We start from the raw sequence: 11,446 nt of genomic DNA, 5'->3' as shown, positions 1-11,446 counted from the left end.
AAAATCAGTAGCATGTCTATACACTAACAATAAATTATCTGGAAAGAAATAAAGAAAATGATCCCATTTACAGTAACCTCAAAAACAATTAAATACTTAAGAATAAATTTAACCAAGGAGGTGAAAGAACTCTACACTGAACACTGCAAGACACTAAATGGAAAGGTATCCTGAGTTCATGGGCTGGAAAATTTAATATTGTTTACATTTCCATATTACTCAAAGCCATCTAGATTCAAGGCTATCCCTATCAAGATTCCAATGGCAAATTTTACAGAAGAAGAAAAAAAAATCCTAAAATTTATATGGAAGCACAAAAGACTCTGAATAGCCAAAGGAATCCTGAGAAAGAGGTACAAAGCAGGGGCATCACACTTCCCAATTTCAAGCTATATTATAAACCTATAGTAATTAAAACGGTATGGTAATGGCATTAAAACAGATACAGACCAATAGAACGTGAGAACCCAGAAATACATCGGTGCATATACAGTCATATTTAGAAGGGAGCCAAGAATACTTAATGGAGAAAAGACAGTCTTGTCAATAAATGGTGCTGAGAAAATGGATATTCATGTGTAAAAGAATGAAAGCAGACTCCTATCTTTTTCCACTCACAAAAATTAACTCAAAATGGATTAAAGACTTGAATGTAAGCTCCTTGGTGGTAAACTCCTTGACGATGGTCTTGGCAATGATTTTCTAGATATGACACCAAAGCATAAGCAACAGAAGCAAAAATATATAAGTGAGACTATATCAAACTAAAAAGCTTCTACATAGCAAAAGAAACAATCAACAAAATGAAGACAACCTACGGAATGGGAAAAAAATATTTGCAAACCATATAGCCAATAGTTACTAGCCCAAATATATAAGGAACTCACACAACTCGGCAGCAAAATAAAAAAAGAAATATATATGTAATTTCTTCAGGTGCTTTGCCCATTTTTAAATTTAAATTGCCCAATTTAAAAATGGGCAAAGCACCTGAATAAACATTTTCCCAATAAGTCATACGAATGGCCAACAGGTACATGAAAAGGTGCTCAACATCACTAATCATTAGGGAAATGCAAATCTAAATCAGTGAGATATCCCCTCATGTCTGTTAGAATGGCTATCATCAAAAAGACAAGAGACCACAAATGCTGGTGCGGATGTAGAGAAAAAAGAACCTTTATCATTCTTCCTCAACCCCAGGAAGACTTCAGTATTAACACAGGCAGTTTAAAGAACTACCTTCCCGGGGCCCCTGGGTGGCTCAGTCGTTAAGCGTATGCCTTCGGCTCAGGGCGTGATCCCAGAGCCCTGGGATCGAGCCCCACATCAGGCTCCTCCACTGGGAGCCTGCTTCTTCCTCTCATACTCCCCCTGCTTGTGTTCCCTCTCTTGCTGGCTGGCTGTTTCTCTGTCAAGTAAATAAATAAAATCTTTAAAAAAAAATAAAATAAAAAATAAAACTACCTTCCCAAGGAAGGACTGTGGCATAGCTTTGGCTGGACAGTCCTGCTCTGGGTAACCCTGAGACTTCTGCTTAGTCTCTGCAGCCTTGTCACCCCAGGGTAAAATGGGAGCATCGTTTGCCTGACAACATAGATACCTTAGGTGTTCACAGTGTTGGGCACTATAGTTCAATCAAAAGGATTGAACACTACCTATCAAATCTAATTACTTCTTTAAAACATTACCTCCTAAGACACTAAAAATGTAGTAAAATGTGTAAAAATGAGTTTCATGGTATCTCTTATGTATACTTAATGAAACCACTTTAAAGCATGTTGTACAGACCAATCAGTGAGACTGTGCTGGTTTATCACTTCTGTTCTTCACCTGTTCTGGTGACCTTGAGCACAAGCCCAGGCAGGCCTCACCCCCTGGACATGGGCACCTCTGTGTTCTCCAACATTGTCGCACATCTTTTAATTCTGAATTACCCCCCTCCCCAATAAAAAAAAAAAAAAAAAAAGAAGAATCAATTTTCCTTCACAGAAGAAATTATTTTATTCCATTTTTAAAAACTAAAGGATACAGATATTTATTCTTTGTCTGGCAGAAGCCATTTTCCTGTGGGACTCTGGGCTCTGCCTGGTGAAGTTGATGGTGATATGTTAGAGAAACCTGTGGCCTCCAGGGGCACAGAGAGCACAAACATTTGGCTGGAAAAGCATTTACACGATCAAAATGTTTCCTGTAGCAAAGATTCACAAGTTTATTTTATCCTGAAGACCACGTTGGTTTTGAAGAGAAGATTTACTTTTGAAGATACTCTGAATTTACTAATTGAACTCTGGGCAAATCGTTCTCCACATAGCTGAGAGAAGAAAAACGAGAAGCCCATTCAAGTACCCTTCTGCCACACTCCCTTCCTCTTACATGACGAAATCTTCTCAATTCATCTCTAGGCCCGATTGTCCAATGACATAAACCATGCTCAAAGCTCAGCATTTGTGCAGTCTGTTTTCCTCCCTAGTGGGGCAGACTTCTCTGAGTCTGAACCACCAGCCACATAAGCCCATTTCCACTCCTCTGTAGGACTGAGATGGGCTCCAGCCAAACAGGCTTTCACCCTCACCTCGTGAACCCCTGCTTTACCTGCAAAGCCTTAGAGGCTGACCCATGCCTTCCTTGAGCCTCTAGCATGACTGCTGCTGTGTAGGAGATGGGAAAAACCTCAGGCAGATGGCAGCCTGACCCCTCTTTTTATGGCCTTCACGGCAAGGGTCACTTCCTAGGCCCTCCATTAAGTGGTTTGGTCTTTTAACATCATGAGCTACACCATACAAAGTGTATTTACCCAAAGAAAAACACTGAGCCCCATTCTGGGGCAATGGCTCCAGACTTCCCAAGATCAGAGTCAGGGAAGCAGCAGGAAGCACATCCATTCTCCCTGTACCTCCCTTCCAGGTACACCCAGGGGCTGCTGCTCTCAGCAAATCCGGACTGGTGCCTCTTCAGCCTTAGAAGTGTTACATGTTGGGACCTCAGTGACAGGCACTCATCTTTCTCTCTGCACATACTCAGCTCCAGACACTGGCCAGCAAGAATTCTTTCCAAGAATGCTAACTTGGGCAATCTGGTTAGCCACTGCAGTGGGGATGCACCTCAGGTGAAACTGAACAAAAGCCTCCAAGTGGTCTGGCAGGAAGTGCTGGCCACACCATGCAGCAGCTGAAAACAGGCCTGTGTATCACTAAGTAGTTCTAGAAGTACAAGGAACAGAACTGCTATTTACTCAATATTAGAGCAATTTGGATTCAGGGCTTTTTCGATTCTAGAAGTGACACTGCCTCAAAAGGGCTAACTGGTGGGACAAATATGAAATAGGGATTGTTATAATCTGTCATACTCCAAAACAGGGTGATGTTCACCCCTACTGGACAGCACCTTTGCCAGGGAGACAAAGAACACCATGTGTCACAGCCAGTCATCTCTTCCCAGCAGGCAGGGGACACTGCAAACAGCCAAGTGACCAAAGTGGACCCCAGAAGCTCCCACGTTGAAGGTCCAATGCCGCTCCTCAACTTCTGAACACCTCCAACCTGGGGGCCCACGCAGTGCCAGTCCACTATATACCTTCAAGAAACAGCATGATCACATGCAAATGTCTCTCTTGCTGTACCTTCTCGAGGCAGGGAGCTGAGGGTGCTGGTGTTTTGGCTCCCACAGCCTTGGATTAGGTGAGCCTATTCCCCAGGGTGAGTGTTCTGGAGAACACAATGGTGGCTTTTGAGACATGTCCGTATGTCATAGAAAAGGAAAGGCAGCACCCTAAGATATGGCCGATGTCAGGTGACGCACATTAGGAGGCCAAATGCTAACACTGACCTGATTCTTTAGAAACAACAAGAGCTAGTTCCCTGCCCGGGGGGTTGGACTGAACTGGCTGTCTGAAGAGGGGACGGTTGGCACTGGAACTGCTAATTTGGGGACTTGCCCTGGAACTGCACTCACGGTCATCGAGCCATTGGGGACAGCAGTTGTGTTCAAGCTACTGGGGATCTCGCCAGTAGCTTGTATTTTAAAATAGACCAAATAAAACACTGGTAAAACAATACCAATTAGTAGCATGATAAAAACGGCATTCCACCACTGAATTCCACAGTCTGCACCATTTGTCGTTGTCTTCGGAGAAGCCGGGAGCAGCGGCTGATTGGAGGTCTCTACACAGTAACTTTCATTTAAAAAGATTTCTGACTGCACCGCGCGCTCAATATTCTGGTCAATGCCCTTAAAGAAATCCGTCAGTGGGCTGGACAAGGCATCGGTACCTACAGCTGCTCTGTCTGGGTCTGGCTGCTCCTCGAAGGTCACTCTAGTCTCTGAGGATGGGCTCAGAAGGGGTCTGAGTTCTTTGCGGGTCTCTGTTAGGATCCCATGATTTTTCACTGGAATCTTAATAGATTTCAAAGCATATAAGTCTTGTTCTCTGATGAAGTTGTTGACTTTCTTGATATCTGCAACCTAGGGAAGCCATGAAGACAAACATCACAAAATATGTAAACTCCTTAGAACGGATATCCAAAAGGTAGCTCTTTCTGGAAGAGGATCCAAGCCTACCCCGCTTAAGAATCCGATGAATATTGGAAAACTGCCCTTATGCACAAAATTAGTTTAGGCTGAATAACTGCGTTTTGGGGCTTTAACTCAGCCTGAATATATAGCTCAATCGTCACATTTCCATATAGATTTACAAGTTTGAATAACGTAAGATCAATTTTGGAAAAGAGCCATTGACCGCAACAAAACGCTTTTAGGTGAAACCCAACCGTGGCAACTTAAAAAGCTATAGCCCTTCCTTTCTACTTCTTTTAACGTTTGAGGCAACAGTGCCCCCGTCTGGCTGACTTCCCTCCCACATCAGAACCCAACTGAGTAGCTGATTACCTTAGCGATCCCCAAACACAAAGCCTCAGCCAGGTTGACAGACACCGAGAACCTACTTTAACTGTAATAACGCTTTAAGAGGTATGTTCTCATGATTCTACCATGTTTTCTTGCCCAGAAGTACTGTATGGCATATAAACTTATTTTTTTTAAATAAAAGTGATCTAGGGGTAATACACTTTGAGGATTTCACAACACTTAGGAGAATGAGAAACGTACGGAATCATGAGCAAGTTGGAAAGTATGGACTGAAATCTTCTGTTCCCATTTTAGGACCGGAGGAGAAAGGAACAGCACTATGAGTTTTACAAAGTAACAAAGTTGATGACAAACTCCTTCCACAATCAAATCTTAAGGGAGGGGTGTATGTAAGAATGTAAGTCAAAGATAAACCCTCCCTCAAGCTAATGTTTGGAACTTACTGAAAACATCAGAGATGGACTTCAAGATTTTAACTTATTCATAAGCCCGCTTTAAGTAGAGTACAAATACAGCCAATAGACCTTTAGATAGCACCTTATTCAAATCAATCTTCTCCATTATTTCACTTATTGAGCAATTCTTTTTAACACCTAACTGAATTGGGGTGGCAGACATTTTTAATGTATCATGTCTTGAAACTAAAGCATAAGGTGCTTGAGACCTGTTTGTCTTTGCCCTTAATTAACACTAAATTTATATTTACTTTAAATTGGAAAACTGATTACTCATCAGAGGCATTATATATATCATCAGTATTCCAAGAAGTCCACTGAATCCACTCAGCGTAGGGTTGGATTCATTTTCAGCCCATGTTCTATAAACCACACAGTATGCCTACAGAAGCTGATTAGACTCAAATATAAATCTCAGTACAACTGAAAGACCACTGTGTCCCTAGAGACCAGCCTGTTTATTTCCTCCGGGAAATACCACAACATCCTATACAATGTGTTTAACCATTTGAACCTTGTTAGATAAAAGACAAGAAACTAAGGAGGAAAAGATTTCTCAAATTGGTTAGACAGCCTTAGGGGAGGCCACAGAAAGTTGTAACAGTGTTATTAGCAAAATGAAATAAATAGTTTCAATCTAGGAGAAAATGCAGCAATTCTATAAATACTTTCCTACTTACTTTGCCATGTTAATCACTCTGAATGCTAAAAACATAATTAAAAGAGAAACAGGGTTATATAGATACACAGCATACAGAGGCTAGATCATGCAGTTCTAAAAGAGAGAACGTAAAACTCGACCAAGTAAGCTATAACAAGCAAGAAAGGGTCAGAAAAAAAGAAGTAGCCAAAAAAGCAAACCTATCAAACAAACCTTGGATAAATTCTGTCTGGCATCTTTGGCCCTAGTAGGTCTTAAATAAAATGTGCTTGAAAGAAAAAAAAGTTGGGGGGGGGTGGAGGGGGACGCCTGGGTGGCTCAGTCAGCTGAGCATATGACTCTTGATCTCAGCCCAGGTCTTGATCTCAGGATTGCAAGTTCAAGCCCCCCACTGGTCTCCATACTGGGCGTGGAGCCTACTTAAAAAATAAAAATTAAAAAAAAAAAAGGTTTCCGAAATTCAGTTTGGAGGGACAGAGAGAGAAGTACTCTGCAGAAAGGGAACTGCCCCAACACCTGAGATTCCTAGCTCTCACTTTTCATGATCCCAAGGTTCAGAACTGAAAGTATTCCCACCTGCCTTCCATCTCTGGCTAGATGGGGGAGTTCTTTACTGCTACAAGAGCAGTACAAGACCACCTCTGGGGGGTCAGGAAGGAGCAGCAAGGGCCCCCACCCTTCAGTGAGTTGCTCTGTTCCGCTAAATACACAGGAGCCAAGGGACAAGCAGAACCTTCACCCGTGGGTTTTCTTACTTTGCAGCCATACTGAAGAGCGAGCTTGTTGAGGCTGTCCTCCTGGACCAGCTCCCGCTGCAGCAGCACCACGTCCCCTGCTCCTGGCTGGTGAGGGTGGTGGGCACCCTTCTTCTGGCGCTCCTTGCCCCGGGGCCGCAGAGCCACGCGGTGGGACTCTTCCTCAGAGGAGTCCCCTGAGTCCCCACCACCATTCTCAAACATGTAAACGTGGCTGGTCGGAGTCCTACAGACAATGGCTGGGCCTTGGAAGGTCTTGGTTAACACTTCCTTCTGCCTCATTTTCTTAACTGAAAACCAAACCCCATGGTTAATTCCACATAAGGCACATGGATTCCTCTGTGGCTACATTAAAGAGAAGTGTCTTGATGTTAGAGATTATTCCTTTCCCTGATTATTGGAACTACTCAACAGACACCATCAGTACAAAAAAGAATGTGTTCTACGCTAGCTGAGATGGGGGGAGAGACAGGCATATAAAAATAGCAATTTTTCCCTAATTGCATCCTTTTTGCATAGAAAATGCAAGAATCCCTCCTTCCCCCCTTATTCCTCATCCATAGCTGCTGTCTCCCCGAAACCCAAACAGATAAAGAAACGACTTCTCTTTTTGGTCTGGAGGTAAAGAAGCTGCTGGGATCCTTGCAATGAGAGGGAAGGGCTTGGAACTTCTGTACAAAACAATTCTTGTTCAATACTTTACACATTCCAAAGTATCCTCGCCAAGAAGGTCAAGACTAAGGGCACTTGCTTATGAGAACTAGGAGAAGAAAATACTCTGATTTCCAATACCGAAAGCGTGAATTACATAGTATGTGGGCCAAGATGGGCAGAAAATTCTTGTCGAACTAAGAAATTCGTCCAGTTTCTCACAGGTCCCTTTGCCTTTATTACATCCCACGCCTGGTTTCTATTTTCACCTCCAGCCAAGTGCAAAAGCCACACTCCCCTGTTTCCCCTCTCAGAACTGTCCGAGGGAGGTTCCAGAAAGGAAATCTCAAACACGGTGGTAGGACAGCTTCAGAAGAGCTGGCGTGGGGTTCGGAGCCCAGGGGAGCGGCGCCTTCGGGGACAGCCAGTGGCCCCCGCGCGACCGTGCCGCCCACCCCCTCCCGCCCGCACCCCACAGACCGGCCGGCCCGGAGGAGGGAGGGAGGAGGCGGCCGTCCTCGCGGGCCAGAGGGGCGCGGGCCTCCCCGTCAGAGCGCAGGGCCTGCGAGAGGCCCCGGCGGCTCTCAGGCCTCAGTTTCCCTCAGACCCCTTTCCGTGCAAGGAGGGAAGCCCCACACAGGTGCTGACAAAAAGAAAACGGGGCGCGGCCCGCTCCTACGCTTAGCCCAGCGGGACCCCAACATTCCACAAAGGCACGACCTCCGACCTCTGCCCTCAACCCCAACAACCTCCGGTCAGCCCCGGACGGTGGCGGTCGGCGCCCCTCCGGAGGCAGGTGGGTGGCTCGCCCCCGAGGCAGGAGGGTGACCCACCCCCTCAGCCGCGGCGCCGCTGAGGGCCCGCGCGGTCCCCCTCCCGGGACCGCGGCCCCTCCTGCCAGCCCCGGTACCTCAGCGCCTGGGATCCGTCGAGACTCGTCGCCGCCGCCGCCGCCGCGCCTGCTGATTGGCTACGAAAATCAGCAGGTCTCCTGGGGGCGGGGACGGCGAGGCAGCCAATGAAATCAGCGCTGCGCGGGCTCTGGACTAAGCCGGGCTGGGCGGAGAGGTTAGCACAGAAAACGCGGCCGGGAGGCGGAGGCGGGGCCGGGGCGGGGCCGGGAGGCGGAGGCGGGGCCGGGGCGGGGCTCCAGCTCTCCGACCGGACCCTCGCCCCGCCCGCCTGCCTGCCACCGCAGCACCAGCTCATCCCAGCTGCAGTTTTTGCTTCTGCTGTAGGCTTACCCCGCTCTCCCAGCTTTCTGCTGAGCCTCAGCTGTCTCACCTGTGTCAATTGTCTAACGAGGGGGCGGATTCCCGGGAGAGTGGATGCCACCTGCTGAGGCCTCCCGCTGGGAAGGGGCCCCTCTGGCTAGGCCTGGGTGGACCAAGGGTCTCCACATCTTGAGCTCTTACCACCACAGGAGGAGTTCGGTCCTCCCCGCACACGAAGATAGAAAAGTCCACCAGTGTAAACCAGTGAACCACAACAACACGGACCACAAACAACACAACTTACCCAATGTCAATGACGGCGGACTCCTTTTGCTTAATAGTGATGGGTGAACACTCTCATACACTAAAGCACAAAGGTTTAAAATTCCAACCCAAAAAAGGACACCAAAATTAAAAAGCAAACCGTAACCAGGGGAAAATAAATGCAACAAATGCCACAAAAGATTAAAATCCTTAATTGAGACAAACCTCATCAAATTAATGAGAAAGTCACTAACAGCCCAGTAGATAAATGGGTGGGGAGCGTGAGCAGACAATTCGCCAAAGTATACAAATAGGGAAGAAAAATGAAACCTCAGTAGTAATCAAATTAAATCACAAAGCAAAAGGATTGAAACAATACGATCTCTCCCTTTATGGCTTTCTATCCTACGTAAAATCAAAGTCGAATTCTTTATCTTGGCAGACAAAGGCCAGGACAGTGAGAGGGCTCCAGTGTGTTCTCTGTCATTTACTCCTTCCTTTTAGCCACTCTCCCCTTTTTCTGGCTTTTAAACACCCAGATCTCCCACCCCTGGCCCTTCACAGGAATAGCTTTCTCTCAGCTGCTGGCATGGCTGGACCTTCTGACCTCCAGGCCTCAGATAAGTCACTTTCTCAGCAGAGCCTTCCCTGTCCACCCCATATACCCTGGGGCTCCCTCCATGCTCTGTTAGGACATTCTGTTTCTGCATTCAACTTCTCAGTTGATTTACTTGATTTATTGCCAGAATCCCCCTGTCCCGAATTATCATCTGTTTTGCTCACCGCAAAAAAAAAAAAAAAAAAGCCTACACTCAGTAAAAATAGTGGCTCAACAGGCGAGACATTAAGCAACCTGACCCAGGGTACAGAGGAGGGGAGTGGCAGCACCAAAATCCAAATCCTAATGTGTCTGACTCCAAAAGCCCAACTGTCAGCCACAGTTGTATTCCTGGCCCAAAGGGCTTGGTCATGGCCTGGTGGATTTGGCAAGTCTAGGCATCAGAATGTAAGAATGTGATTAAAAGGGAGAGGAGTCAGATAGAATCTGCAAAGCTGAATTAATATAGCCACTCTCTTATTTCCTTCTTTCAGCATGTCCAATAAAAAACAAATCCAGATTTCGGAGAGATTTTTATTCAAAAAGATTATTGCAAGGGGAGCAAAAGATTTGCCACAGGGAGAACCCTCTGACTATAAGGTCTGCAAGCATCTCAAGAGTTAGGCAGAAAGGGCTTTCCTTTTATAGAGAGAAGTAAGCAAGGCTAAAAAGAACCAGGTGTGGGTAAGTAGGACAAAAGGGTGGCAGAATTGGATAGTAGATATGAGAACAATCTACCTGAGGCCAGACTATTCTCAAGAGGGACTGTATGCTGGCTCAGGCTGAGGGTAGGCTGAAGTCCATTCAGGGGCCTGGATGAAGGATAGAGGCTTCATGGAATTTTGGTTAACAAGCATTTTGTTCTGATTGATCAGTGGGGACAAGAGGCTCAGCTAACCACTTATGAGGCAAAGAAAGAGAATTTAGAGGGTTTGTGTCTGGCCTTGTCATAGGTAAACAAGGAAGGCATTCGAGAGTCTTATTTAAGTCATACGGGGAAGGAAGGGTGGTTCTTTGCAGTAAGTCATTTTCCAGAACACAATGGGTGGGTGGAGATGGGAAGGTCTTAACCTTCACTGTTTTCCAGGAGCTCAGGGCGCCGGTAAAGCTCAACATTGTCAAGTTTCTGTTTCTGGATCTACTTCCACGTGTCAAGCTTTGGAGCACAGCGGCAAGCGCTCATGGGGTTTACACTTCTAAAGATAAGCAAAGACAAAGACATACACATACACGGAAAGAGCATTACAGATTATGTTAGATCTTGGAAAAATAAAAACTAGGTCATCATCTGTTAACAAAAATTATCCAAACTTCATGAAGACAAAAGGATGGCTGTATGCTTTTTCAGGGTTACGCTACAGCTTGGTCAGCGTCCAAGAATAATCTGATTCTTTAAGCAGTAGTTCTCAAAATGTGACCTGGGAGTCCTGGGGACCCCTGAGACCTTTTCACTGGGTCTGTAAGATCAAAACTATCTTCATAGCAATGCCAACATTATTTTCCTTTTCCGCTTCATTCTCTCTTCATAGACAGTAATTTAGCTAACATATATTGAGTCTATACTGGGTACAAGGCAACACAACACTCCTGTGAGGTAGGTGTTATTACAATCCCCAAATTACAGACAGAAAAACTGAGTAGAACAGAAATTGCAAGATGCTTACCCAATATCCATTCGAACCTTTCACTTTGGAAAAGAACCCCAATATTATTTGAGGCAGCAACACACCAAGCAGAGACTACACTTCCCAGTCTGCCTTGCCATGGGGTAAACCCATGAATAAGTTTCATACAATGAAAGAGGAAAATGTTGGTAGGACTTCTGAAACGTTTAAAAGGCAGGCATCTGGAAAAGCTCCATAAACTATGTGTGTTCTGCTTACCCTCCCTCCTGATGCCTGGAATGAAGATGTGATTGCTAGAGCACCTGCAGCTCATCTCGGACACGAGGCAGTCTTGGAGGTGGAATCCACGTGCTAAGG

The 11,446-nt window shown here is 45.7% G+C and overlaps 1 protein-coding gene across 3 annotated transcripts; it reads right to left on the bottom strand.

Moving 5' to 3' along the window:
• Nucleotides 1–1,979: 1,979 nt before the first annotated feature.
• Nucleotides 1,980–8,348, bottom strand: LYSMD4 (LysM domain containing 4). Of its 3 annotated transcripts, none has more exons than XM_026510354.4 (3): nucleotides 8,299–8,348; nucleotides 6,738–7,027; nucleotides 1,980–4,464 (listed from the first exon to the last, which is right to left on the bottom strand). In XM_026510354.4, exons 2-3 carry the CDS (start codon nucleotides 7,017–7,019, stop codon nucleotides 3,853–3,855), a joined length of 894 nt encoding a protein of 297 aa, XP_026366139.1. In that variant the 5' UTR covers nucleotides 7,020–7,027; nucleotides 8,299–8,348; the 3' UTR covers nucleotides 1,980–3,852. The 3 variants fall into 3 exon arrangements, with proteins under 3 accessions (XP_026366139.1, XP_026366140.1, XP_026366138.1); XM_026510355.4 differs by having other exon boundaries at nucleotides 8,222–8,325; XM_026510353.4 differs by lacking the exon at nucleotides 8,299–8,348 and adding an exon at nucleotides 8,138–8,292.
• Between the last annotated feature and the right edge of the window lie 3,098 nt (nucleotides 8,349–11,446).

Source organism: Ursus arctos, unplaced genomic scaffold (genome assembly GCF_023065955.2).
Source record: "Ursus arctos isolate Adak ecotype North America unplaced genomic scaffold, UrsArc2.0 scaffold_28, whole genome shotgun sequence".
NCBI classification, from domain to species: Eukaryota; Metazoa; Chordata; class Mammalia; order Carnivora; family Ursidae; genus Ursus; species Ursus arctos.
The sequence above is the reverse complement of the archived record's forward strand: the minus strand, read 5'-3'. Positions and strand labels throughout refer to the sequence as shown.